This window comes from Lepidochelys olivacea (assembly GCF_965140295.1).
Source record: "Lepidochelys olivacea isolate rLepOli2 genome assembly, chromosome: 1".
In the NCBI taxonomy this organism is placed as follows: domain Eukaryota; kingdom Metazoa; phylum Chordata; order Testudines; family Cheloniidae; genus Lepidochelys; species Lepidochelys olivacea.
In genome coordinates, this window is record NC_140411.1 from 57,160,665 (window position 1) to 57,188,014 (window position 27,350).

A 27,350-nucleotide genomic window follows, 5' to 3' on the forward strand; every position below is an offset into this window, starting at 1 on the left:
ATTTGGATTACCTTGCAGTTTTTACTTGTAGAGAGTTATGTATCTGAAACATGCAGATAGCAAACGAACTTCTTAAGCCAAAGTGTTTAAGCACTGGAAAGAAGTAATGACTTGGAGCCAGTTTTGCCGAGGGCTGAATGCGCTCGGCTCAGCCAGGGAGCTGTACATGTGCAGTATTTGGGCCCCAGTACTACCAAAGTGTACTCTAATACCATGGATTCACTACTTCTACTTTTCAGATGGAGGAAATCTTTCCTGTGCAGCCTAGTGTTTGGAATCCCTGTCTTAATCTTAATGATATATATGCTAATACCTGCTGGCCAACAGCATGGCAGTATGGTGCTGGAACGAAATCTAATTCCTGGATTATCTATTTTAAATCTTCTCTTCTTTGTCCTGTGCACTTTAGTTCAGGTATGTAAATGGTATTTCTTGGGTATTTTCTTTCCTTTCAATGTCCCCTTACTTAATCTGATTTAATACAAAAAATTAGACTGGAAAGCCGTATTGGATTGCATCCACCCCCCTGTAAATTCAGGATATATAGGATAAAGTGGCCCTATATATAAGTGAGTCAGTGACCAAATCAAGAGTTGAACTCAGGACCTTAACTCTTCTATCATAATGTTCACCCCCGCATGCCACCCCTTTATTTTCTCTCTTCACCTGTCATGTCATGCCTGGTTAGATTGTTTGGGGAGAGGGTACCATCTTATTCTGTATATTTTATTATATATATGTAATATGGCACCCAAGTTGTGTTAGTTATCTTTTTAGATAGATAAGATGGTATCCTCTCCCCAAAGAATTCAATCTAACCAGGCATGACATGACAGGTGAAGAGAGAAAATAAAGGGGTGGCATGCTGGGGTGAACATTATGATAGAAGAGTTAAGGTCGTGAGTTCAACTCTTGATTTGGTCACTGACTGTGACCTTGGGCAAGTCACTTAATCTTTATGCCTCCATTTTCCCCTACACTGTAATAAAAGGATAATAATACTGACCTACTAACCTCACAGGGTGGTTGAGACTGCAGCAGTTAATGTGAGAGGATAAAGGAGGGATGTGTACAACACAGAGCAGTGAGAGGGGGAAAGGAGCACAGAGGGGTGGGGATCAAGAAGTGAAAAGTGGGTAAGATAAGAGTGAGACAGAAGCGATGGGTGGGTGGGGTAGCAGTGAACTTAGGTTACTTTTTTCTTGCTGCATTCCTGTTCTGTTGCAATGAGGCTTTAAAAGCATTTCCTCACAGTCCTGCTATGACATGACTACATCTAACTATTTAGAACATTTCTATTTAATGGACCTAATTCTCTCTTACACAACTGATGTAAATCAGGAGTAACTCCATTATTTTTCATTTGTATTGCAGTAGCAGGTAGGGGGCCCAGTCATAGACAGGGGACCCCATTGTGTGAAGTGTTGCACAAAGAGAACAAAAAGACCATCTCTGTCCCCAGGGGTTTTACATTGTAAGACAATTCCATTGAAGTTAGACCATGGTTAAATTAGTGTGAGCTAAGAATCAGGCTCATTAACGTCAGCCTCACTATTTACAGCTCTTTGCTATAATCTGTACTGTACATGCCCTGCTTTCACTGCTGTGATTAATAGGCATTTGTATATACTTTCACTGACAGTTCCTCGGTGGATGGTACTTTTATGTCCAAGCTTACAAATCACTGAAGCACAAAACAGCCAATATGGATGTACTGATTGTGCTGGCCACAACTATTGCTTATATATACTCTTGTGTGATCTTGGTGGTGGCTATAGCTGAAAAAGCAGAGGAAAGCCCCGTCACGTTCTTTGACACACCACCTATGTTGTTCGTATTCATTTCTCTTGGGAGATGGTTGGAACACATAGCAAAGGTAACCAGTCTACACGTTAAGCACTTATGAACAGTAATGAAGAAAATAATATGGCATCTCTATGAACAGAAACTGCTTACATGTATTTTGGTAGGCGTGTTTCTGGCGTGCAGTGTGGCGTACGCTGCAGTTTGATGAGAGCCTGGTGGGTTGCTATGTTAACTGCACACACAGGATCATAGAACTGTGGGTCTGGAAGGGATCTTGAGAGGTCATCAAGTCCAGCCCCCGTGCATGTCTACTTAAAATGTGAGACACATGATGGGTGAGGTAATACCTTTTATTGGACCAACTTCTCAAGCATTTATCTTTATTTATGTTGTTTGCATAGAGTAAAACATCAGAAGCACTTGCTAAACTAATGTCTCTCCAAGCTACTGAAGCTACCATAGTGACTCTTGGACCTGACCACTCCGTCATCAGGTATATATTATTCACCCAAAGCCCTTCAGCCTGCTGGGATGGGCTGACTAGATCTGATGCATTTAATGGTAAAAGCATTTTTGTTCCTATTAACGGGATGGATCAAATTGTTCATCTCTCATAATTCGGTGCTTCTTACAGGGAGGAGCAGGTGGCTGTTGAACTGGTTCAGCGGGGTGACATTGTAAAAGTTGTCCCTGGTGGGAAGTTCCCAGTTGATGGAAAAGTCATTGAAGGCAGCTCTATGGCAGATGAATCTCTCATTACTGGTAATTTTCTTTATGCTTAGCAAAGCTAGCTGGCTGCTGGATCTCCTTCTTAAACTGGTCACACTTGTTCCCTGTATTCATTCTCCTCTTCATCCACTCCTCTTAGCTTTGGGAAAGTTCTGATACAGATTCAGACTACTTTATGGGACTGGCCTTTATACCAGGCTGATTCAAACCCTGATATCTGGTTACACCGGACTTTGGGGAAGACTGGATCTGGATTAGATGCCTCTGTCTAATTCTGACCATCATGACTTCTGTTGATCAGCTAACAGCAGTGTCGCATGGACTTCAGGACTGAGGGGCTTTAGGCACGGTTGTCTTAGACCTAAAAGGTGCTGGGGACCTGGAGGGAGTTTTCTCTGGTAGAATATTTGCAGAAATGGTGCATTTTTAAAACTAACTAATAAACTGTAAATAGACAATATCTCAAATCCATCAGGAAGTGAATGCACGGACTTGAGAAGGACAACCCCAGGCATTCATCAAGGGAGCAGGATAGAAGGAGAGCATTATCTCCTAACATTTGCTATGCTCATCAGAATTTTTTCTACTTCATGACATTTCCACATGGGAAACTGTGATGTTGAGACAGAGACATAGATAGATATTATTTTTTTAACCTGGTTCCTGCCATTATAAATCCTTTAAAGGAACTATAAACCTTAACTATTCATTTGGTTGCTTGCTTTGGGTTGATGTGATTTTTGGAGGCGTGGGTGAAATTTTCTCATTTTGAGAACCAGCCACATCATTAACCTCGTGTGTAGAAAAAAATATGACTAAGGAAATACAGATTGGCTCCCAGTGTACTAGCGCTTGTCACAGTGTGCACATGGGAACTTTGCAAAGGTGGCAGTTTCTCTAGTCTCTGGAAGGGAAGGGGCTAGACCGCTTGCTCTCTGACATAGATGCCAAAAAAAGTTCTCCTAAGGTATCTGCATGTATTGAGCCAGTTTGTCCCTGGCCTTTGTGGGGGTGCATGGAAGAGAAGGAGTGAAAGATCAAGGACCCTTCCCTTTCCCCCCGTGTGTATTTTGTACAAGGGCTAGGAAGAGTCTCAGGCCCTGTGCTCAGAGGAGTATGGCTAAAGCAGATTCTCCTTTAACTCACTGTAATGCAATTTTGGAACATGAAAATATGAATTGCCTCCCCACTAACCTCATGATGTTCTTAGTGGCCAGGCAGTGCAGCATTGTGATGTCCTAGGTGGTCATGGCCTTGTTACAGTATTGTTCCACCTCGTTCCGACTGTCGGCTGAGCCTGAGCAGACTGACTAGTAATGTGATAAATGGTGAATTCCCTGGCTGAGATACATAATTAAAAAACAACCTTACTAGTCTAGCTCATTTGTCTCAAGGTTGCAACTGAGGCACATTGAACTAGCTGATTCTGATCTTTGAGTGGCAGGGATCAGAGGTCATTTGGATACGCTGGGACACGTCCATTCAAGGCTCTAAAAATAAACAATAGGCAGAGCCGGTGGTAGGCATAAACAGAATAAGCAACTGCTTAGGGCCCTTGAGCAGCTCAAGGGGGCTCCCTATTAATTATTAGTTGGGGGGGGGAGAGAAATATTCCTGATTAGGACCCCCAGTGGGCTAGCGCTGGCATCAATAACCTTCAGACTCAATAACTGCTAGCCAAACAGCCTGTAGGTTCTGCCGTGGTGTCTGATCCAAACCTGTTGGAGTGAATGGGGTGACCTCTGTGGGCTTTGGATCAGGCCTCTGGAGGGGAGCGAGTGACAAAGTGAGCAAGAAAGAAGCAGTGGATGGTTGCTGAGGCTCTTGCTGTGAAAATGAACATGGAAAACATTTTCCTGAAAAGTGATACAGCCTTTTAAAAAAAGCAGTCTTTCAAATTATGGTTCAAAACTGAATTATTATTTAGCATGTAGCAGGCTATCTATCTTTATGTACCTGTGCTCCCAGACTACAGGTAGTTGTCCTGACCCTATTGCTCTTTTGTCCTAGGGGAAGCCATGCCAGTCACTAAAAAACCTGGGAGCACAGTGATTGCAGGTTCTATAAATGCGCATGGCTCAGTTCTCGTTAATGCAACTCACGTTGGATCTGACACCACCCTGGCACAAATTGTGAAATTGGTAGAAGAAGCTCAGATGTCAAAGGTAAAAATAAAAATACTGCACTTTGTATGTAAATCAGCAAGGCTTTTGCTGTTGTGATATTTGTTTTAGAATGAGCAAGAAACAGACTTAAAAAAACCAACTCAGTTATGGAATAAGGGTTGGTAGATGTTATCATGTCCACTATGTACTTATCTTTGTTGGTTTAGTCATAAAACAAGTATCTTTGTGTTTTATTTTTATAGGCACCCATTCAGCAATTGGCTGATAAGTTTAGTGGATATTTTGTTCCATTTATCATCATCATTTCAACAGCGACATTGCTAGTGTGGATCACAATTGGTTTTATAAACTTTGATGTTGTTCAGAAATACTTTCCTGTAAGTAGTGCCGTTGGTCCCAATATTTGCTCTTAACAACCCCATATTAGTAATGTAGCTTTTGTACTTTCCAAAGGGCTGATACTGCCAGATGCCAAACACCCTCAACTCTCAAATGCGTTAGGTTTCTGTGTAGAATAAACTAAATATGTTTATGTAGTTAGTTTTTTTGGCCAGCCTCCACAGAGTTGTTAGTCCATCTTCATCTCTGCATGGGATTCTGGCAAAAAATGAAATCGGTGGAGATATACCAGAGATGAATATGGTCCAGTAGCTGGATTGCCCAGAGAGCTGAGGAATTGCTGACAGGTTTGCAAACTGCCTTCACTGCTGCTGATCATGGAGCTGGTCTTTAGAAACATGATTGGCATATTGATTACGTTTAAGACGCGTAAATGGTTCTGCCAGGCTCACAGATTGTGGAAGGCTGTGCATCCCAGAGATGGCATATTTATCCTTGCGAGTGGAGGGGAAAACACAGCAGGTTGTATTATTACCTGGGAACAGATCTGCATAGCAGCACTTTTGCATTTGCAATGCTTATTACTCCAAGGGGTAAATCTCCACAGGAGTGTGGTATAAGCAAAATTTTGGGGGCCCGTGTGGGGACGGAATAAGTTTGGGGGCGTGACAGGTGAGAGGTGTAATGCCAATGGATCTACCACTATGTGGATCCTTTGGCCACAGCTCACTGTGGAACGGGTCGTCTACTTCTGGTGGAGGATCCCTTCTCCCCCAGTCCTAATGGGATCCCAGCATAAAGTCATAGAATTGTAGGGCTGGAAGGGACCTCAAGAAGTCCTCAAGTCCAGCCACCTGCACTGAGGCAGGACCAAGTAAACCTAAACCATCCCTGACAGGTGTTTGTCCAACTTGTTTTCAAAAGTTTCCAGTGATGGGGACTCCATGACCTCCCTTGGAATGCTATTCCAGAGCTTAACTACCCTTATAGTTAGAAAACTTTTCCTAATATCTAACCTAAATCTCCCTTGCTGCAGATTAAGCCCATTGCTTCTTGTCCTACCTTCAGTGGACATGGAGAACAACTGATCACTGTCCTCTTTATAACAGTCCTTAACATATTGGAAGACTGTAATCAGGTCCCCCCTCAGTCTTCTTTTCTCAAGACTAAGCGTGGCCAGTTTTTTTAACCTTTCCTCATAGGTCAGGTTTTCTAAACCTTTTCTCATTTTTGTTGCTCTCTGCTGGACTCGCTCCAATTTGTCCACATCTTTCCTAAAGTGTAGTGCCCGGAATTGGACACAGTTCTCCAGCTAGGGCTGCACCAGTGCCAAGCAGAGCAGGACAGTTACCGCCTATATCTTACATACAATATTCCTGTTAATACACCCCAGAATCACATTAGGTTTTTTTGCAGCTGCATCACATTGATGATTCATTCAGTTTGTGGTCCACTATAATCTCCTAGATCAGTGGTTCTCAACTGTGGTCCACCGCTTGTTCAGGGAAAGCCCCTGGCATGCTGGGCCGGTTTGTTTACCTGCCGCATCCGCAGGTTCGGCTGATCGCGGCTCCCACTGGCTGCAGTTTGCTGTGCCTGGCCAATGGGGGCTGTGGGAAGCGGTGCAGGCCGAGAGGTGTGCTGGCCACCCTTCCCGCAACCCCCATAGGCCTGGAGCACTGAACCGCGGCCAGTGGGAGCTGCGATTGGCCAAACCTGCAGACGCCCGGCGCGCCAGGGGCTTTCCCTGAACAAGCAGTGGACCCCAGTTGAGAACCACTGTCCTAGATCCTTTTCAGCAGTGTTACCACCTAGACAATTATTCCCATTTTGTAGTTGTGCATTTGATTTTTTCCTTCCTAAGGGAAGTACTTTGCACTGAATTTCATCTTATTGAATTCAGACCAATTCTCCAATTTCTCAAGGTCATTTTGAGTTTTAAACCCTGTCCTCCACAGTGCTTGCAACTCCTCCCATCTTAGTGTCATCTGCAAATTTTATAAGCATATACTCCATTATCCAAGTCATTAATGGAAAATATTGAATAGTACCAGACCCAGGACTGACCCCCTGTGAGGCTCCACTAGATGCAACCTGCCAATTTGACAGCAAACTATTGATAACTACTATTTGAGTACAGTCTTTCAACGAGTTGAGCACACACCTTATAGTACTTTCATCTAGACCACATTCCTCTAGTTTTCTTATGCATCATTGTGTCAAAAGCCTTACCAAAATCAAAGTATATCATGCTGCCCTGCTGCTCAATCTGTGCTCTGAGGGTGGGACTTGCCGCTAGATGAATATAATATTCCCAGTGTGCCTGGTAACTATAATCTGTTGTTCTGTTTTTCTTTTCTATATCTGAGATTTCCAGATAGATGCATGTTTGAAATTACTGCTCTTTACTAGACATTGTGTCCTATGTTAGCAAACAAACATCTTTCTCTCTCTCTCTTTTTTTTTTTTTTTACTTGCAGCATCAGAACAAACACCTCTCAAAAGCTGAAGTAATAGTGAGGTTTGCATTTCAAACCTCAATCACTGTGTTGTGCATTGCATGTCCCTGTTCCTTGGGCTTGGCTACTCCAACAGCTGTGATGGTGGGCACAGGAGTTGCTGCTCAGAATGGTATTCTCATCAAAGGTGGAAAACCCCTGGAAATGGCCCACAAGGTTAATAGCTCATCATGGAAGTGTTGTATTATTACCATTTATACTGGTTGCTGGGAAATTTTGTTCTAGCTGGCAAATTCTGTTAATCTATGGAAATGACTTTTTTTTTTTAATTGGTCATTGCTCTTATCATTTTGAAGGTAGATACTTTTCAGAATCACAGAGAGAGGCAGTGTTTCTTTATGGTCACAGCAAAGGGGTGAGAGACTGCAGATCCTGACTTCTCATCCCAGCTGGGCCACTGAGTTGCTGTATGACCTTGTGCCAAGTCACTTTCACCTTTTGTTTCCTCCTCTTTACTCCAGCTGTCAAGTGGTTACTACAAGTACTTCCCTCCCTAGGTTCAGGAATCTTGTGACATTTGATGAGTTCAAGTTTGAACTGCTTCAAAGCACCATACAAATGCTGCTGCTCATTGGTCTTTAGTACAGCATCTAAAAACTGTTCTTCTCATGTTGAGAGAGGAAAATAGATGCCACGATTTAATACTTTAGATATTGTCAGTTGAGTTTAAATAGACATTTCGTGAATTCTGTGCACACGCTGCTTGCCGTTAAATTTGCAATGCTTGTAGTAACTATTATATAGTGAAATACCCCAGTTTTACTTAGACAATGTGGTTATTTCCTATTTTATCAAGATGGAGTAATTTATGGTAAATGCTGACATTTTAATGACAATCACTCAGAGAAGGAAAAGAATATTAGGTAGAATTAGAGCACAGGACAGTTCATGGTATAGACACCTGTAACTTGCGTAGCTTATTCTCTTTTTATACTGGCAGAGGAGGTTGACTGCCAATGATGTGTCTATTTTGAATGTTGTGTGTGCATAAAAAGTAAAATATTCATGAACATTCATTAATTGATCATACTTCTCAACTACACACACACTTGAACAGAGACATTATATTGTACATTATATTCCAACCATTCTCATACTCACTGTGCTTGAGTTTAATATTACAGCAGTAACTGAAATATGTTATTTTGTGCAGATAAAGACTGTGATGTTTGATAAAACTGGGACCATCACCTGTGGCGTTCCTAAAGTCATGAGGATGCTCTTGCTAGGGGACACGGCTAAGCTGTCCCTAAAGAAGGTACTTGCAATTGTCGGCACTGCAGAAGCCAGCAGTGAGCATCCCTTAGGAGTGGCTGTCACTAAATACTGTAAAGAGGTATGTATTTCAAGCATTGCCCAAGGATATCTGTGTGAGCAGCAGTATTGCACTGAATAAGCCAGACACAGCTGGGTAGACCTGGCTTCACAGTGAGACCTGCATCTTTACAAACCTTTAGGACCTTAAATCTGATCATGGGCAGTAGCCCTTAGAAGAACCAGGTTTATGAACAGCACTGAGAATGTGGGTTCCAGCCTGATGATGGTCAGGAAATGGCAAGCCCTAGCTTCTTGCTTCTGTTTAAATGATTTAGACCTGGGATTCCCACTTTCCATTCCCGGTTGTGAATAGGATCTTAGTGTCTGCAGTGAACATAGCTCCCTGCCTGACCTAAGTGAAAGATGTTAGTACTGTTGCATTGTGGGTTGAATCACAGTTCCAGCTGTGTAAGCTAGTAATTAACCTGGCGACTTGCTGATGTTACATGCTTCCTACCATGGGAGTTAGGATCTGCTAAGTCGGTCTCCGTGTCAGTTCCAGGTTTTAAATTTCCTCTGGCTGACGACAGGTCCTCTTAATAAAAGGCTAGTTCATCTGGAATCTGCTTTCCCTTGCTGATTTGCCAGAGCCTGAGTTTGGTGACCTTCAGGTTACAGTGCAGCATTTATTCTGGCCAAGCTTTTGATGACTCTTAATAATGGGTAATTGAGCTGCAGCCGGGGGTGGGAGGAGTTTTACATTGTGATTTATAACTGGTGGGGTTACAAGAAACTGCATGGTTTAGTGGGAAGAGCATTGAGCTGAGATTTCAGAGACCTGTGTTCTAATTCAGTTTTTGCCTCTGATCTGGTGAGTGACACTGGGCAAGTCACTTCACCTCTCACCCTTTGTCTGTCATATTTAGATTTTAAGCCCTTCAGGGAAGAGACTCTCTCTCACGATTTTTGTTACAGTGTCTGACAAAATGGGGCCAGGATCTTGGTTGGAGCTTCTAGATGCTACTGTAATAGTAATAATAATTTAGATGCCTTGGCAACAGCCACCTAGTTTAAACTTTCAAATAAATACATAGAATGGGTACCTAGAACATGGAACTGGACTATGGACAGGTGAAATGGTGATTTTACATTTAATAATTCACAAGAAGCATGTATAGTCCCTTCTCACACACTGCCTGACAGTAGCCAGTTCTGTTAGTCATTTATCTGATCACTAAATTTAGCCAGAAAGATTTTAACAAACCTAAGTATCTCATGAACTGCAAGCCTTTGAGTCTGACAAATGGCTAGTCTCTGAGATTACCCATCTCTGTGCAAATCAGCAAATACTATCTATGGCATGTGTTTCCCTAATACTTCAGGAAGAATGAAAACACAACCAGAAACACAAAAGGAAGGCAATCTTAAATAACAGCCTCCCCTTATGCTTACATAAAAGCTACTGGCCAATGTTAACTGACTTATGAAAAGATAAATTTGGCAGCAATATGAATATCCAACACGTCTAGTATAAACCTTTAGGGGTAAACGCTTAGAAAATTAAAATGCTTACTTGGAAGGAGAAGAATTCTAGTTGGTAATGATCTGGATGCCTGCCTGCCTTTTTTTTTTTTTTAAATGGGCTATCTTCTCCTGGTTGCTGTTTTTGAATCCACTCTTTCTTGTGCGTGAGTCACTTCTATAATATCACATGCCTTACTTGTCACCTGACCATAGCTTGCATGTATAGCCCTTACATATTTGAATATATTTTGTAGTATATCCACTGGCATTTCTAAACTATCGCTAGACTGTTCGATAGGCCATGGGTAGCTCTGTTGAATTCCGTGAATACCTCGGAAATTATTAGGGTCCATTAGCTTTTTAATTTGACTATTTCCTCTTTATAAATTTGGAGTTATAAAAAATGGTCTTGGCATCCTGTGAAGTGGTTCACTCACTGCAGGAGCTCCTCCTCGTGGCCAGGCGTGGCTTAGCGGCTCTCTCCCTATATGGCGCCCCTTCCTGATGGTTGCTCCGTTGGTCTCTCTTCTGTAACTCGGCCCTCTGGCCACGTCACAATATTTATGTCCTCCCATTTCGGGGTAACAAAGTTCAACAAACAAAAGTTCAACAAATAATTCCAAGACCTTGTGTCAGGTCTCTGACCCCTGACTCTGGGCCCAGTGGTTCTCACACCTTTGCCTCAGTGCTTTCTAATGTTCACTTCTCCAGACTCATGCCACCTTGCCAGTGGCCCTCCCACTACACCATATTCCAGCCCAGAGACTGTACAACCAGCAGCTGAGGTCTGGCACAGTCCCACTTGCTGCTCCTGCTTCCCTGGGCTCCTTCCTACCCAGCCTTTCTCAGGCTCTCTTCTCTGCAACTTCCCTAGGTTGACCTGCCTTTCAGGGTTAGGATCCTAGAGCTTATTCTCCTCCCATCCCGGCTTCCTCCTCACCATCTCTGTTCCCAGAAAGTGGTTGCAGACTCTCTCCTTGCCACTCCCATCTGCTACAAACTTCCTCTCTGCATACTAACCTGCCTGCTCCTGCCCAGCTGGGCTTCGTGATCCGTTCACCCTGCCTGTCGCTCCAGGTGCAGCCAGGTAACAAAACTGGCTTCTAAGGCACACAATAACCCATTCAGGGCCTCTACGGGGTACATACTGCGTGTCACAACACAATTCTTTAACTTCTCCCTCTGATTCAATAATAAAGCCTGTTATCATAAGATTTCATTTTCTTTAAAAGTCCCAAAAAGAGTACCAGAGACAAGCTGTTTCTTAGTCCCTTGGTCAAACCAGTAGCTTTTCAGAATTAAATACGCTGGCTTTTTTTAACTGTAGTCATTTTAAAAAAAAGCTCATACTCCCCAACAGCGTAGTTGAAAGTTGATCCTTCCAAGAGGCAGCATGGTGTAGTGGTAGATTAGAGATTGGATCAAAAAACCATAAGGAATATAAACAGTCACGCTTTGGGCAGGAGGCAACTATGTACTGTACTTATTTATGGGCAGGTTTTCCATTTATGGGGTTTTTTCTTCTGCAGAATCTGATATTATCCACTATCAGTGACGGGTCACTGGAATAGATGGACCTCTAGATCTGATCTGGTATGGTGATCCCTGTTTCTAGAAATCTAATAATAGCATTAGAAACCAGTAACTTCTGACTTCCAGTCCCTATTCTGACACTGATGCTGCATGTGGCTTCCAGCAAATCACTTAATCTTTCTCTCTGTTACCTCTTTGTAAAAAAAGGAGGAGGAGACCAACTTTTCTGTGGTGTTTTGAGAATGAATTAGCTGATATTTGTGCATCACTTGGATGATTCAAATGTGTTACAAGTTTTCATTATTATGTTTGCAGGAACTTGGCACCGAGAGCCTGGGATACTGCACAGATTTTCAGGCAGTCCCAGGCTGTGGAATCAGCTGTAAAGTGCGCAATGTGGAAGCTATACTGAGCCAGAGTGAGCAGAGTCTGAGTGAGCAGAATGCTTACCTGAGCAGTGTCAGCACGGTTTCGCTGGGACACAGTTCATCGATCATGGTCTCTGAATCTGATGGTATGTCTGCCCTCAAAGCGTTTAGCCAACTACAAAGAGAGGTTTGAAAAACCAACAATACCAGCCACGGTGAAATAGCTATACACAATTAGAACTTGCTTCCTGCAGCAGGGAAGGTGGGATTATGTTAGAAAATACAAAGTAGCTAAAATGTATCATGGGAGAAAAGCAATATTCTTTTTTCTTAATGTGGCTGGAAAGCTAGCTGAGTACTTAGATAGTACAATGATGGGTGCTTTGCAAGCACATGTGACAAATAGGTAGTAAGATTCATAGACTCTAAGGACAAAAATCATTATCATTTTTCATTTATCATTATCAATCGCTGTTATCATTAAGTCTGACTTCCTGTATAACATAGACCATAAAACTTTCCTGACTTAATTCCTGTTTCAGCTGGAGCATATTTTTTTATCAAAACACACAGTCTTGATTTGTGAATTATCAGTGATGGAGAATTCACCACAACCCTTGGTAAATTGTTCAGTGGTTAATTGCCCTCACTGTTAAAAATGTATGCCTTATTTCTAGTCTGAATTTGTCTAGCTCCGCTTCTAGCTGTTGGATCCCATTATACCTCTGTCTGCTAGATTGACGAGCCCAATATCAAACACTTGTTCCCCATGTAGGTACTGAACGATTGTGACCAAGTCACTCCTTAACCTTCTCTTTTGTTAGGCTCAAGAAGCTCAATCTATTTAGTTTATCACTATAAGGTATGTTGTCCAATCCTTTAATCATTCGTGTGGCTCTTCTCTGAACCCTCCCCAATATATCAAGGGATTTCTTATTCAGACTTCATACCACATAAAAACAAAACAGCAAGTTCCATTTGAAAAGACAAGAAAGCCAGGGGAGAGCACAATTTGCTAATCTGCAGTATAGTTCCCCCTAGAACAGTCCCCACTTTCGCCTATCCTCTTGCCTTGCTGCCCTCCCACCACTTTTTAGCCCATGCTTACTTTAACTTTATGGATTAAGTGTACATGGTTATCTTCTCAAATATCCCTTAAGGTGCTGAATTAAAGGCACCATTGAATGGGTGCACATGTATCCTTGGGATAAATGTTTATTTTACATATAGAATTATAGTTATGTCCCTTTTAAAACTCATTTTGTCTACTAATGTTTTGCTGTTGACAATTCAGTTGATCTCATTGTGGAAGATGCATAGACACCAAGATTTGTTTTCAGGCTGTGGAATCTATCTTGCTCCTTCTTTACAAGTCTTGAAACATCTTGTCCATTACCAGATCATTTTCTCTCCTGTGCACTCCTCATTCCTTCCCACTCCCAACATTACCTCTGCTATAACCTTGTGTGAAAAACCATTGGAAATATATAATTGGGATATCTACGGCCCTGGTTCTGCAAGCACTTTTGTGCATGAGTGTCTTTATGCCTGTGAATACTTCCACTGAGCTCAAGGGGACTGTTCACATGCATAAAGATACTGGTGTGCGCAAGTGTTTTCAGGATTGGAATCCAAAGTAGAAAAGAGCTTTATAATGTGAAGTGCTGTTACCATTCCAGTAGGTCTTGGCAGAACAGGAGAGTAACACTTTCTAGTTTTTGTTGCTAATCAAAACCAAGGCAAGTCTCAATCCATCTAAAAGGCTACAGGATCATTGACGTGTAATAGAAAATTGCAGACATCACCACTGCCAGAGCAGATAATCATAAGGCTTAAATCTGTCTTAGTTTCCAAAGTAGCTCTTTTTAAGATGAAGCAGGTTAGTGACTGATTGCATCCTAATCTGACTTTACCCATCTGCAGAGGTTTCTCCTTCTGGCTTGTGGATGGTTATTTAAGTTCCTCCTGGTTTTTATTTCTGTTTACCACAGGTGAAGCAGCCCCTCTGACCTACTCAGTGCTGATTGGAAATCGTGAATGGATGAAACGGAACGGCTTGCTTATATCCAGTGATGTTAATGATGCAATGACAGGCCATGAAATGAAAGGACAGACAGCCATATTGGTGGCTATAGATGGTAATTAAAATTCTTTGAAGTGACGCAATGAAAAAATAAATACCACATCACATTGACCCTGCAAGTAACCCTGCTTGAATCAGATATCAACTATTTATTACTTTAGAGGGTGTCTTTCTAAGTTAGAGTGACAAGAGGCTACTTACCTTTTGGCCATAAATTGTTTGTGAACTCTAAGTGTGTAATGTGTAATCTGCAAAATGGCTTTAATTAAAAAGTAATTTCCAAGTCTCCTTTTGGCTGGAACCATCATTCTGAAAAGAGATGCTGCCAAAACAGAAGTCAGCTTGCAAACCTGCTTCCTTCCTGCCTTCATGTTGTCATCTAAAGGATCACAAGGTGACCTATTCCATCACTTATCACTCATTAAAATGTTTCATGGTCAAACATGAGCATTCTTGTTTGGTTGAAACACAAAATAAAAGATGGATTAGATTGTGAACTTGTTGGGGCTTGTGTGTAGCACAGTGGGGCCCTGGTCTGTTTGGTACTGTTTGACACTGTTTGGTACAGTGTCTAACACAACAGTTCCCAGATCCAGACAGGAGGCCTCTGGGCTTTGTTACATAAATATTAACTAATAATTCTGGTCTGATCCTTTTGCGACCTTAGAGCTATTTTTGCAGACACTTCAACTTTTCAGCCTGCTGCCCGTTATCAGTAGTGGGTCCAGCAAGACTGAATACCCTTATTTTTTCCCAGCAGCATCAAAAAGAGGGACTTGCTCTACAGTTGCTGGGCCTACCATTGGGAGATCATCCCCTGCCCCATCACCACCCTTGACTTACTACCCTTTCTCACCGTAACGCAGGACTTTATAAAAAAATCCTTGATTGACCACTATTCCACCAGCAATAGTGACTGTAATTAAAGAGTTGGGGGCTGTGACTCATTTCAGATAAGCCCTTAATTTTTGAAATACAACTTGCAGTACTTGTCAACATGAAATATTTCAGACTGGCATGGCAGGCAGCAGGCATGCAACTTTCAGCGAGGCTATCTCAGGTAGAGGGCAAGTGTAATGTAAAAAGAAAAAAATATTCTGAGAGAGCCATCTGCTGAGGAGTTAGGTGGCTCAAAAGAGAGGTAGCTCCTTCCCTCTGGAGACATGCATTCAAATCCAGACTTGAATGACACCACCAGCGCAATTTCTGGCCCAAGTCCCCATTTGTCATCAGAAAACCATCACCTCATATGGCCCATTTTGGCACTGCATGCATAAAAGCCAGCCAGGACTGGAATAATAAGGATGATAAATGTTGGATCTGAACAGAAGCATATAGTCAGAGCAGTGTGTGTGTCTGTTTGCACTGTAGCAGTCTTCAGACAGTGATCATTACTATATTTGTGAACACTAAATTCACTCAAAATATTATAAATGCTGAAGTAATGTATTTGATAGTCCTACATATATTTATTTACAAGCAGGGGCAGGGTGGGGGAATCACACTAGCTTCTTTGAGATGTGTCTGCACTATAATCCGGAGGTGTTCTTGCAGCATATGTGGATACACCTGAGCAGGTTTTTGATGTAGCTAGATCAAAGCTAGCTTGAGTTACAATAGCAGCAGGATGGGTGGTCCAATAGAGTATGCACCCAAGGCCCTGGGCAGGTGGGGCTTGTCCATGCTGCTGTGGCTTCACTACTATTATGAATCGATCCAGATATATCAAAGGTAGCTTGGGTACATCTACATGTGCTGCAGCCACATGTCCCAGTTGCAGTGTAGACATGCCCGTGGCCCTGCTTTGCTTTCCGTGCCTTTCTGCAGCTCTTTAATTAACTGAGTCTGTTTCCTTGCGAAGGTGCGTTGTGTGGAATGATCGCGATAGCAGATACCGTCAAACAGGAGGCAGCGCTCGCTGTGCACACTCTGCAAAATATGGGAATAGATGTGGTGCTAATAACAGGGGACAACAGAAAAACTGCAAAAGCAATTGCTACTCAGGTACTCTTCTTCTGTATAAAACAAATGTTCTAAACACTCGACCAGGGGCAGTGAACTGTTGTTGCTGGTTATTTTAGCCTTTGCATAGATGTGTAAGGTGTTTTACGCAAAGGAGGAAAAAAGATAATCTCTACCCTCATGAGTTTAACCATTAGGTAGGCTCATGCAAGCGAGTTATAGTGGGAGCTAGCAGACAAGGGAGTCTCGGAGCTTCCGTCAGCTCCCATGGAAGCGCAAATGAGCATTCAGTGTCGCACAGTGGCTGTTCAGCCACATGCAGTAGTTGCTGTACCCCTTTGCACTCTTTTCTTGTGAATTTATGAGCCATAGGCACAGCTTCGTAAAACCATTTTGATGGTGCCAAGAAGGAAGTTGCTAAATGAACTGGAAGTGAGCAGCAAGTTGGGCATACCATGAAGTCCTCTTCAAATAACTGAGTCCTAGGACAGCTCGCAAAAGCTCCCCAGAGAAAAAAGAATAATGCAGGCTTTTGTTTTTTGACAGTGATTTCACCCCTAATGGTTAGCCTCCTGCTTCCTTTCACTTAAAGGTAGTGTTCCTTCTAGTGACATCGGAAAACTCCTTTCGGGCCCTCTCCTGCTTCCTCTAAAGTTAATTGGAGTTTTGCTATTGATTTCAGTGGTAACAGGATCAGCCCCTTAAGCAGAGTTGTTACTACTAATGGTTGCTTTCTAAAGTGCAGACAATGGCTTAAATGTATCTGATCATAGCCCATCGATGTCACCTACCAAGGTATAGCTACATCATCGCTCTACTTAGCCACTCCTCTACCCTTTCTCTGTTTTCTCTCACGCTGATGCTCCCATCTTTCCCTCTGTTCTACTGTCCTTTTTTCCTACTGTTGCTCCTACTGTTGCCTTCAATTACTCATTTAAGTAATCCACCAAATAGCAAAACCAGACAATAGCATGGTTCATAATCACCTTGTCTATTACAGTAATATCAGCTCCTTTTTGCTCATGCACGACACTTGTAATCCTTCTTGTATATTGTGTGTTATGTTTTCCTGAGATCTTTGAATAATGAAGGTTTCACTATATTTACTAATCTAGAAGCCTGTTTTTTATGACTCCTATGTTACGAGTGAAGTGAAAGGCTTGTAATTCCCCATCTATCTCTATCCCTCTGTCTCTCATCATATACTTACAGTATACGCTTTTTGGGGCAGGGACTGTGTTTGTACAGCATCTGGCACAACAGGGTCCTGGCCTCTGACTGGGACTCCTAAGTGCTACAGTAACATAAATAATACATAATATTGGGGGAAGGGGATGCCACAGCGCTTCAATACTTACCTGTTTAGAAAATGACTGAGTTAACCCTTAGAGCACTTGCCTTGTGTGTTATGCCAAGGAAGCCTTACAGTAGGAGCTGCAGTACTATGCAGTGCCTGAATCAAGGAGGAACAATGCTTGCTGGAATCTGTAGTCTCTGCAGCTGACGCTCTGGATGTGACTGCGTTCAGTCCCATTTTCTGAAAATTGTGTTTCCCTTCAGAGTCCACGCAAGTTGCTAGTGCAGCCCTCAATGGAGTTCAAGCATGGGGGACCCCAGAATAATCATCACTTTTTAATCTTTCTTTTCTGTGGTTAAAGCATATCAGAAGGGTCATTTATACTTTCTACTCTGCTGGGTTTTTTCTCCTTTCCCTGCTTGTTGTAGGTTGGCATCAAAAAGGTCTTTGCTGAGGTTCTGCCCTCTCACAAAGTCGCAAAGGTTCAGGAACTCCAGAACGAAGGGAAGAAGGTTGCCATGGTTGGAGATGGAGTCAACGATTCCCCGGCATTGGCTGGAGCAGACATTGGCATTGCTATTGGAACAGGCACGGATGTTGCCATTGAAGCTGCAGACGTCGTTCTTATTCGAGTGAGCTCAGTTGTTCAATGTAATCTTCTTCCTTGTTTCAGAGTAACAGCTGTGTTAGTCTGTATTCGCAAAAAGAAAAGGAGTACTTGTGGCACCTTAGAGACTAACCAATTTATTTGAGCATGAGCTTTCGTGAGCTACAGCTCACTTCATCGGATACATCCGATGAAGTGAGCTGTAGCTCACGAAAGCTCATGCTCAAATAAATTGGTTAGTCTCTAAGGTGCCACAAGTACTCCTTTTCTTCTTCCTTGTGTCGGTTCTGAGAAGTGCCTGGGTGGGACTGTGAAAAACTGTCTGTGCTTTTGTCTTGTAGAATGACTTACTGGACGTGGTTGCTAGTATTCATCTATCAAAGAGGACAGTAAGAAGAATACGAATAAATCTGGTCCTTGCCTTAATTTATAATCTGCTTGGGATACCTATAGCGGCAGGTAGGTGACTGCTGGTTCACAGCTTGTCAAAGAGCTCCTGAGTCCTGCTTTCAGATCTGACTCCAATTTGTTGGGAGAGGCAAGGTAGGCGCGATAATCTTTTACTGCACTAAGTTCTGCTGGTGGAAGACAAGCTTTTGAGCTTCACAGAGCTCTCCTTCAGAGCTCTACACAGAGTGTCACAGCGAAATACAAGATTGGACAGATTGTTAAGCATAAGAGGTTCACACAAGCGAGACCACTTAAAAGGAAGTGGACAGTTCAGGGTTAGCCAGCAGTAAGTTGCGTTACAAATTGTTGTAGTGAGCCATATTGCCAGTGGCTCTGTTAAGTCCGTAGCTTTTAGTGGGTTTTTTTTTTTAAGTGGTCTCCTACAGCATGAGTGAACCCCTCATGCTTAACAATCTGTCCCGACTTGTATTTAATGTAGACATTCCCCAGACATGAAGAGCTCCGTGAAGCTAAAAAGTTTGTCTCTTCCAATGACAGAAGCTGGACCCACCTTGTCTCTTTCATATCCTGGGAACAACATGGCTGCAGCAACCCTGAATCCCGTTGGTTGTGCAGCCTTGGGCAAATCACATAAACCCCGTGAGTCAAAGGGAGATAATAATCAGTCTGCCTCCCAGGCATGTGTTAAAGAATACAGCTCTTGCAAAATATCAAAATCTGATGCTCTGCTATGGCATTGAGGGCTGTCTTTATACATGCATACAACAATCCTAATACTCACCGTGAGCCCACCTTTGAACCTGTATTCAAGTACTGTATAAACACAATGAAATAAGCTCTGCCTCAGACTGCTTCCGGTGTAAGTCAAGTGAGATGAAGGATGGCAGGAGAGGGCTGTCTATCTGCCTCCAACCCAGCCATTGCTAACTGGCTGCCTTTCTTACAAATCTTGAGGGCATTGACTCAGGCGCTCAGGACTAGGCCCTAAGTTTTTATTTTTAAGCACAGTGTAAAGCACAATGAGAGACACAGCTAATCAGACCACTGAAAGGGTCACTTCTTTCTGTTTCAGATCTCAAAAATCTTCCTGTTCCCTCTGCTAACCCTCTTCATACACTTGTCATCATCTTGCCTTAATTACTGTCACTTTCTCCTTTCTAGCTTCCCTGCCTCACAAAGTCCCCTTAGGTCTGTCCAGAGTGCTGTTGCTAAGGTAAACATTCTCTCCCACTGCTATGACTATGTCCCCTCCTTGAGTCCCTCCACCAGATTCCTGTCATCCCCATAACTGACTCAGATTTCTCATTTGCAAAGCCCTAAATAATCTTGCCTCCTACCCTTGTTTTCTCTTTTCTCTATTTTATAGTCCTCTCAGCTTACTGCTTTCTCTGTCTCCTTCCCTCTCCGCACCCCCCCTCCCCCGCTCCCAAATTACCTATTTTCTATCATGAAACTTGGAACGCTCTTCCTGTTGTCCTCCATGAAGCACCCTTTCCTTCTCCAAATCCCTCCTTAAAACCTATGTCTTAGAGCAGTCCTCTCCTCTATCCTCAACAATCTTCCCTCACCTGAACTGTTTCAGGCTTTTCTCATTCATTTGCTTTGCTTTATTGCTATAGCAACAGAGAGAGACAAATAGCACGTCTTACCTTTGACCACAGTCCTGCAGTTGGATCCAGGCAGGGACAGATCCTTGCATCTGCACAAAGCACTTCTCATGGGCGCAAGAGTGTCTCCCCATCTGGATCCAACTCTACGACTGAGAGCCCATGTTTTGAAAAGCCCCATGTAAATTTATGTTGGTATGTCCTTGTTTATAGAAGTCCGCACAAGTCATGTGGTGGGACTGTCTGTCCATTTAACGGTTGGACTTTCCCATTTTAAAATTAAAGCGACAGAATATTCTATATTTTAAGAGACTACATTTCTTAGTAATGTATGTGTGATCTGATATATTCTCTGTTGTTAGGGGTGTTCATGCCTATTGGAATTGTTCTGCAGCCATGGATGGGGTCAGCTGCAATGGCAGCTTCTTCCGTATCTGTGGTGCTATCTTCCCTGCAACTGAAATGGCAAGTTTTGCACAAAGCAGTTAGCAACTCTAGACTATTGGTTTTGGAGCTCAGATTAGAGACATGTCTATGGGCTGCCATAAACTTAAAATTACCAAGTGATCCTTTAGCTGAGAGCTATTTTACCTAATCCTTGGTCCCCTCCCTCCCAAAAAGAGCCATCTCATTATGAGGAGAATGCTTGATATATTCCTACTGCAATTATTATTCCTTAAATAGAGGGTAAAACTTTGACAAGACACAACACCTGTGCTGCTGTATTTGAGATCCACTTAAATAGTACCTGAGTTGATGATCAGTGGGGTTTTTTTGGTGAATATCAAATGAGCTAATGATGGCAAATCATTCAAACAGCTGTTCCATTAAAATTCAGCATTAACTGATGCTTTTTAAAAATGAGTTACTAATGGATTTATACTGGTGTTTCTGTTTCTTTAGTCAACTATAAATTAGCCAGAGAGAAGCAGGGAGAAAGGGGAAGCAACAGGAAAGTGCATTTATTTTATTGCATTTGGTCGTTCATAGTTAGGGCTCCATGTTTTTCATGGAGGTCACGGATGTCACAGATTCCGTTACTTCCTGCGACCTCCATGACTTCTGCAGCAACCAGTGTGACTGACCTCAGGGGCCCAGAGCCACCCAAGCAGCTGGCCCCAGGGACAGCCACACTGGCTGCTGCTCGGGCAGCTGCTGGAGCAGCCCTGAACCCATGGCCAGCCGCACCGGCTGCTACTCTGGCAGCCCCGGGCAGCTGGCTCGGGGGCAGCGGGAGCAGCCACAGCTGGGCAGCTCCCGGCAGCTGTCCCAGGGCAGCCAGAGCAGTGGCTGGCCCCCCAGGGCTCCGCACCTTCCGGCAGCAGCTGGAGCAGCTGTGGACCCCCTGGGGCTCTCCCCCAGCAGCTGATGCCACGGGATCCCCTCCCTCCACCCAGCCCACACCCTCCATACCATAAATACCCCTGTTTTAATCTTGTAAGTCATGGACAGGTCACAGGCCATGTTTTTTTGTTTCTTGCCTGATTCTATTTTTGAACTGTGACTAGAGGTGAATATTTTTATAAAATGACTAGTGATTTTGGGTGCCTTCATTTTTGGGTGTCTACTTGAGACACCTGGACAGTTTCAGAAAGTGCTAAGCACCCATATTCTGAAAACCAGGCTACTTTCAGACATCTCAAATTGACACACATCTTCAATAAAGGCTGACAATGAACAAAGCATATTTGTACCTTAGGTGGTTCTGACTGTATTCTTTTATAGGATCTAATATGGGAAATCACTTCTGGCATTATGATCCCAGTCCTGCAAACGCTTAAGCACATGCCTAACTTTTACTTGTGTGTAGTCAATGTGGGAGTATTCATTTGAGTAGAGTTATGTATAAGCTCAGGTGTCTGCAGGATCAAGACCTGTATTTGCAGGGATTTTCCCCTCCCAAAATTCCAGGGATTGGTTAGCCAAAGTCTGGGGAATTTCTCTAAGGTCTTCCCTTTGTTTTCTATCTTATTTGATTCTACACTTCTATATTCTAATACTAGAGGTCATTATGGCAAGGTGTTGCAGAATCATGCAAAATATATATGGCTCTGGACTCAAGGAGACAGTAATGCCTTATACTGTGCAGGATAATTATCTTAGCAGCCAGAAAGGCTAGAAGCTTCCTTTTTTTTTTCAAAACATCTGTGGAGAGGACATAAAATGTTTGCCACTCCTGGGCTTTTCTTGTCCCAGAGTATAAGGGTCTACTAGATCCACCAAGGAAATGGTCCACGATGTGACCAATACTGTGTCATTAATGCTTCTTCTGCAGTGCAAGTAGCAGATGATTAAGGCTAAGATTTTTGTCACAGATATTTTTAGTAAAAGTCACGGACAGGTCAAGGACAATAAAGAAAAATTCATGGAAGCCCGTGACCTGTCCCTGACTTTTACTAAAATATCCCTAACAAAATTAGGAGCTGCTCCCACACCGCCTGCGGCAGCTGTGGGGGCCCCAGCTCAGAGCTCCAGGGTCCCTGCTACCTGTGGCTCAGAGCTGCAGGGTCCCACTGCTGCTTGGAGCTCTGGGGGGCCTGCCACCCACGGCGTCCGGGAGCTGCCGGGTTCCCCCACCGCCCGTGGCAGCTGGGAGCTGTGGGGGGACCCTGTAGCTCCCAGCCACTGCAGGCTGAAGTCATAGAGGTCTCTGGAAGTCACGGACTCCCTGACAAAATCGTAGTCTTAATGATTAATCACAAAAGTCTGACATCTTCTGACACTGTTGTCAGTTCTCTACACAGGCTCTTAAAGTTGTTGGGTGATCCTAAACTTTCCTATTCCACTTTTCCTAGCTACAAGAAGCCAGGAACTGAAAGGTATGAAGCAAAAGCTCAAGGCCACATGAAGCCACTGACTCCTTCCCAAATCAGTGTTCACATTGGGATGGACGACAGGAGACGGGATTCACCCAGGCCAACTGCCTGGGATCAGATTAGTCAAGTGTCTCTTTCCTCTCTGACTTCAAACAAGCTGCACAGACATGGTTTGTTTAGAGAGGAAGAAGGTGGCAAGTGGTCACTGCTCACTAATGACCGAGATGAAGAACAGTACATTTAAATGCTGCATCCCATCACTGAACATGAAGTCACTGTGATTCTTCACCATTGGCAGCGATGACCACAAGACCCACATAAGTATAAATGGAACCCTGATGTTCCAGTTTGCAAAGCAGCTCAGAAATTCAGCATTAGATTGTGTGAATTATGATTTTGTCAGTTCACAAATAATTTCCAGTCATTGAAAAAGCTTGAGACCCTACAATGAATTATGCCCTTTACTTCTTGCGCAGTGGGAAGTTGGAGTCCACAAAGCCTAACAGGACCCCTACGTTGTGGATCAGTTACTGAGAATCAAAACCCCAGCCTGTCCAGTCTCATTGACTCTCTTGTGCTTCTTTATGGAACTTCTGTGAAAAGATTTTTAAATTAAACGACCTAGAAAATGAATTTGGCAGAAAGTGAAAACCATTAAACCGGACATCAAATAGCTCTATATTTGGGGATCATATTTTTACATAGAATCAAATCTAGTCATCTCAACATGGGAAAATTTTATATTTAGGGCTCCGACAACATGTGTGTGTTTGATTAGCACAAAAATATATTTATTGTATATTTTGCTGTGCATAAAAATTGTAAAATTCTGTTTCAAAGATGACCATGTATCTTATAGCATCACTAATTGTATTTTATGAAACGTCTCCATTTGCCAAACTTGCTTGCTGTGTGCAACTACTCCTCTTAGGTTTTCCAGTTTTCTCCTGTGTGTTCTTTGGAGCCCTTTCTTCCCAGTAAAGTTCCACCTTTAGACATTTGTTATGTCTTCAGATTTTTCCCATGGGATGAGATCCTACAAGGCACCGGGGACCCTGCAATTCCTGTTCAAATCCACAGAGTTTGAGCTCCTGTCAAGGTTCCTTCCCCACTCTGAACGCTAGGGTACAGATGTGGGGACCTGCATGAAAACCTCCTAAGCATATCTTTACCAGCTTAGGTCAAAACTTCCCCAAGGTACAAAATATTCCACCCTTTGTCCTTGGATTGGCCGCTACCACCACCAAACAAATACTGGTTACTGGGGAAGAGCTGTTTGGAAACATCTTCCCCCCAAATACTTCCCAAAACCTTGCACCCCACTTCCTGGACAAGGTTTGGTAAAAAGCCTCACCAATTTGCATAGGTGACCACAGACCCAAACCCTTGGATCTGAGAACAATGAAAAAGCATTCAGTTTTCTTACAAGAAGACTTTTAATAGAAATAGAAGTAAAGAAATCCCCTCTGTAAAATCAGGATGGTAGATACCTTACAGGGTAATTAGATTCAAAACAGAGAGAATCCCTCTAGGCAAAACCTTAAGTTACAAAAAAGATACACAGACAAATAGTTATTCTATTCAGCACAATTCTTTTCTCAGCCATTTAAAGAAATCCTAATCTAACACATACCTAGCTAGATTACTTACTAAAAGTTCTAAGACTCCATTCCTGGTCTATCCCCGGCAAAAGCAGCATATAGACAGACAGAGACCCTTTGTTTTTCTCCCTCCTCCCTTTTGAAAGTATCTTGTCTCCTCATTGGTCATTTTGGTCAGGTGCCAGCGAGGTTACCTTTAGCTTCTTAACCCTTTACAGGTGAGAGGAGTTTTCCTCTGGCCAGGAGGGATTTTAAAGGGGTTTACCCTTCCCTTTATATTTATGACAGCTCCTCTCTGGGTTTTACTCTGGTTCAGGATAGCTCACCATTTTGTCGAATCTTTTGACACTCCTGATAACTGCAGTGTTCAGCTATTTCTTTGTGCAGAGTGGCATAAATGTGGCAGTGTAAGCCATCCTGGTGGCTCAATTATTGGTACGCTCATGCTAATGCATTGACGAGATGCTTTCCGACTTGGAGTGTTTTGTTCTTGGTCCTGATGGGAGCTAGAATGTTAGAGGTGACATGCTCAGTCTCTGTGCTGATGGATTAGCCAACAGTGCTTTTCAAGGACTCTGTGGAAGTTGTGGGGACACCTCAAAAGCCAAGGTTCAACAGAGAGGCAGGGTTTGGGAGGCTGTTCTGTGCAAATGGCAGGTGAGAAAGAAGTAGTAGGTTAAAGCCCATCTGTAACTCCATTCAAAATCCCTCTTGATATCTTGTGTTAGAGCTGGGTGCTTAAAGTAAAGTCCATGCCTGAAAACTCACCCTATCCCCTTTAAAAATTACTGCATTATTACAGATCACGTCAAGCTAAAAGGGACTCTTACTTCATCTCTGAGTTTATCTTGGACCACAAACACTACAGCCAATGCTTAAAAATTGCCACTAGGAGGCAATTGTATATATAACAATAATTATACTGATGTAACAGAGAACAGAGCATGACCAAGTGTTCATGGGATTCCAGGGTGGTTGGAGGGGGTGGGGGGAAAAGGGTTTGAGATTACTGTACTGTTTAAATAGCATCACATAACACAGCTTGTTGGTCGTTTAAAATAAAAGTGTAAACCGATTAAAAATGGAGATAATAGTGCATGGCCACCAGACTTTCATTTATTCTGGTATGAATCATCTCAGCAGTGCTAGCTGTTTGTCATTTAATCCTATTCTGGTTTATAGCCCGTGAAGACTTTGGAATTTATTTAAATGGAGCTTTAACATTTTTGTAGTGTTTTATCTCCCTGCTTGGGGTAGTGTAATAACAAATCAAGGTGGAAGAGAAAAGGCTTCTCTCATGCTGCTAAAGTATGAGCTTAATCACCGCAACTTTGTTTCCAAATTCACCCTCCAATACTTGTCTCTTAGTCAGGGCATTTGGAGTTAGGTGCTTCAGTGAGCTGAGTGGGTGAAATCCTGGCCCCATTGAAGTAAAAAAATCTGAAGTTGGGAAGTGGGGCAGGATTTTACCCTGGTAAAAGATCCCAAATCATTGCCCTGGGCAGTGGTGAAAGCACTGGTTTGGTTTGGTTTAAAGTCTGCCAGTTTCCCTGCAAAGGGCCAAATCATGTTTCCACTAAAGTAAATGTCCACACTCCAGCAGACTCTGAGGGAAAGAGTGTTGTGTTCATAACATTGGAAATTGGTTCTAATCGTAATGTTCTATCCTTTGCATGTCCTTTTTAATAATTTCCTTATATTTAGGTTCCTGTAAATGACCCATTCATCTCTGTTGACTAATCACAACATTTGCTAGGATGTAATACACTGATTTTTTTTCACATTTCCGTTTCAAAACTATAAAAACTTTTTAGATAATTTAAAAGTATACAACTGTAAAAATATCCAGTAAAACATGCAATACCTGGCTGGTCTTGGTCCCAGTGAGAGGTTTTCTATTGTTTGGACTAATTTAAAATTTTTCATATCAATCTGTAGAATAAATCTGGGTTTCTTGTCACATTTTTCTCTCTTTTGGGTAAGTGAAACAAAATCTGAGATTAAACAGAAGCTATTGGACCGCAGAATCTGCACATCTGATGTGCCGTGAGTAGCCCAGGTTGATAGGATGCAGCTTTCAGAAGCAATCACTTTTGGCCTAACTTTGCTCCTGCTGAAATCCCATCCCTAAAGCACAGATAATGCCAGACAGATTTGCTTTGCTTCTTTTCTTTTTTAAAATCAAATTGCAGTTTAAAGATATATCTTGTTCCATCAACAAAACTCCTTTGGATCAAGACTAGCTCAATATATTGAGCCATTCTTAATGCATCTGTTACTATATCATCAAAGGTTACTTGAAAAGGATACTGGCATAGACTGTTACAATATAACAGAGACTGGAAACTGGTTAGAGGACTGTAAATTGGTGACAATACCAAATAAAGAGAACGCACCAATGGGGTGGAGCAAGGAGTAGTTTTAGGTTTTATTTAATGTCTTTATTAATGAGCTGAAAGAAGGGATAAATACCGTAATTAAATTTGCATCATGTCCTAAACTAAGAACTATTTCAAACCTCACTGAGAAATAATATAATGGAGCCTTGAATAATTAGACACAGGGAGGAAAAATTGAGGCCCTGGTCCTGAAACTTGTTCCATGTGAGTGGACCCTGTGTTCTCATTGAGCCCCCATTGACTTGAGTGGCGCTGTATGAGGGTGCATGGGACTAGATGCAAGATTGTCTTTAAACTTTAGGAAGTTACTTGAATTGTGAGCTTTTTGAGTAAAGAGTGTCTCTGTTTTTGTACAGCACCTAGCAC

At 42.7% G+C, this 27,350-nt stretch overlaps 1 protein-coding gene across 7 annotated transcripts in view; it reads left to right on the forward strand.

The window, feature by feature from the left end:
• ATP7B (ATPase copper transporting beta) overlaps nucleotides 1–25,681 on the forward strand; it is a 79,721-nt gene extending 54,040 nt beyond the window's left edge. For 5 of the 7 annotated variants that reach the window (XM_084616900.1, XM_084616898.1, XM_084616896.1 and 2 more), the window contains 15 exons: nucleotides 240–414; nucleotides 1,643–1,876; nucleotides 2,208–2,299; nucleotides 2,441–2,568; nucleotides 4,546–4,700; nucleotides 4,904–5,038; nucleotides 7,481–7,675; nucleotides 8,673–8,855; nucleotides 12,149–12,347; nucleotides 14,193–14,339; nucleotides 16,146–16,288; nucleotides 17,972–18,175; nucleotides 18,492–18,609; nucleotides 20,531–20,633; nucleotides 22,964–25,681. In XM_084616900.1, coding sequence (XP_084473026.1) covers nucleotides 240–414; nucleotides 1,643–1,876; nucleotides 2,208–2,299; nucleotides 2,441–2,568; nucleotides 4,546–4,700; nucleotides 4,904–5,038; nucleotides 7,481–7,675; nucleotides 8,673–8,855; nucleotides 12,149–12,347; nucleotides 14,193–14,339; nucleotides 16,146–16,288; nucleotides 17,972–18,175; nucleotides 18,492–18,609; nucleotides 20,531–20,633; nucleotides 22,964–23,228 — 2,476 coding nt within the window. In that variant the 3' untranslated portion in view covers nucleotides 23,229–25,681. The remainder of the gene's footprint in view (nucleotides 1–239; nucleotides 415–1,642; nucleotides 1,877–2,207; nucleotides 2,300–2,440; nucleotides 2,569–4,545; nucleotides 4,701–4,903; nucleotides 5,039–7,480; nucleotides 7,676–8,672; nucleotides 8,856–12,148; nucleotides 12,348–14,192; nucleotides 14,340–16,145; nucleotides 16,289–17,971; nucleotides 18,176–18,491; nucleotides 18,610–20,530; nucleotides 20,634–22,963) is intronic. The other 2 variants (XM_084616899.1, XM_084616897.1) reach the window with 2 other exon arrangements.
• Nucleotides 25,682–27,350: the final 1,669 nt, after the last annotated feature.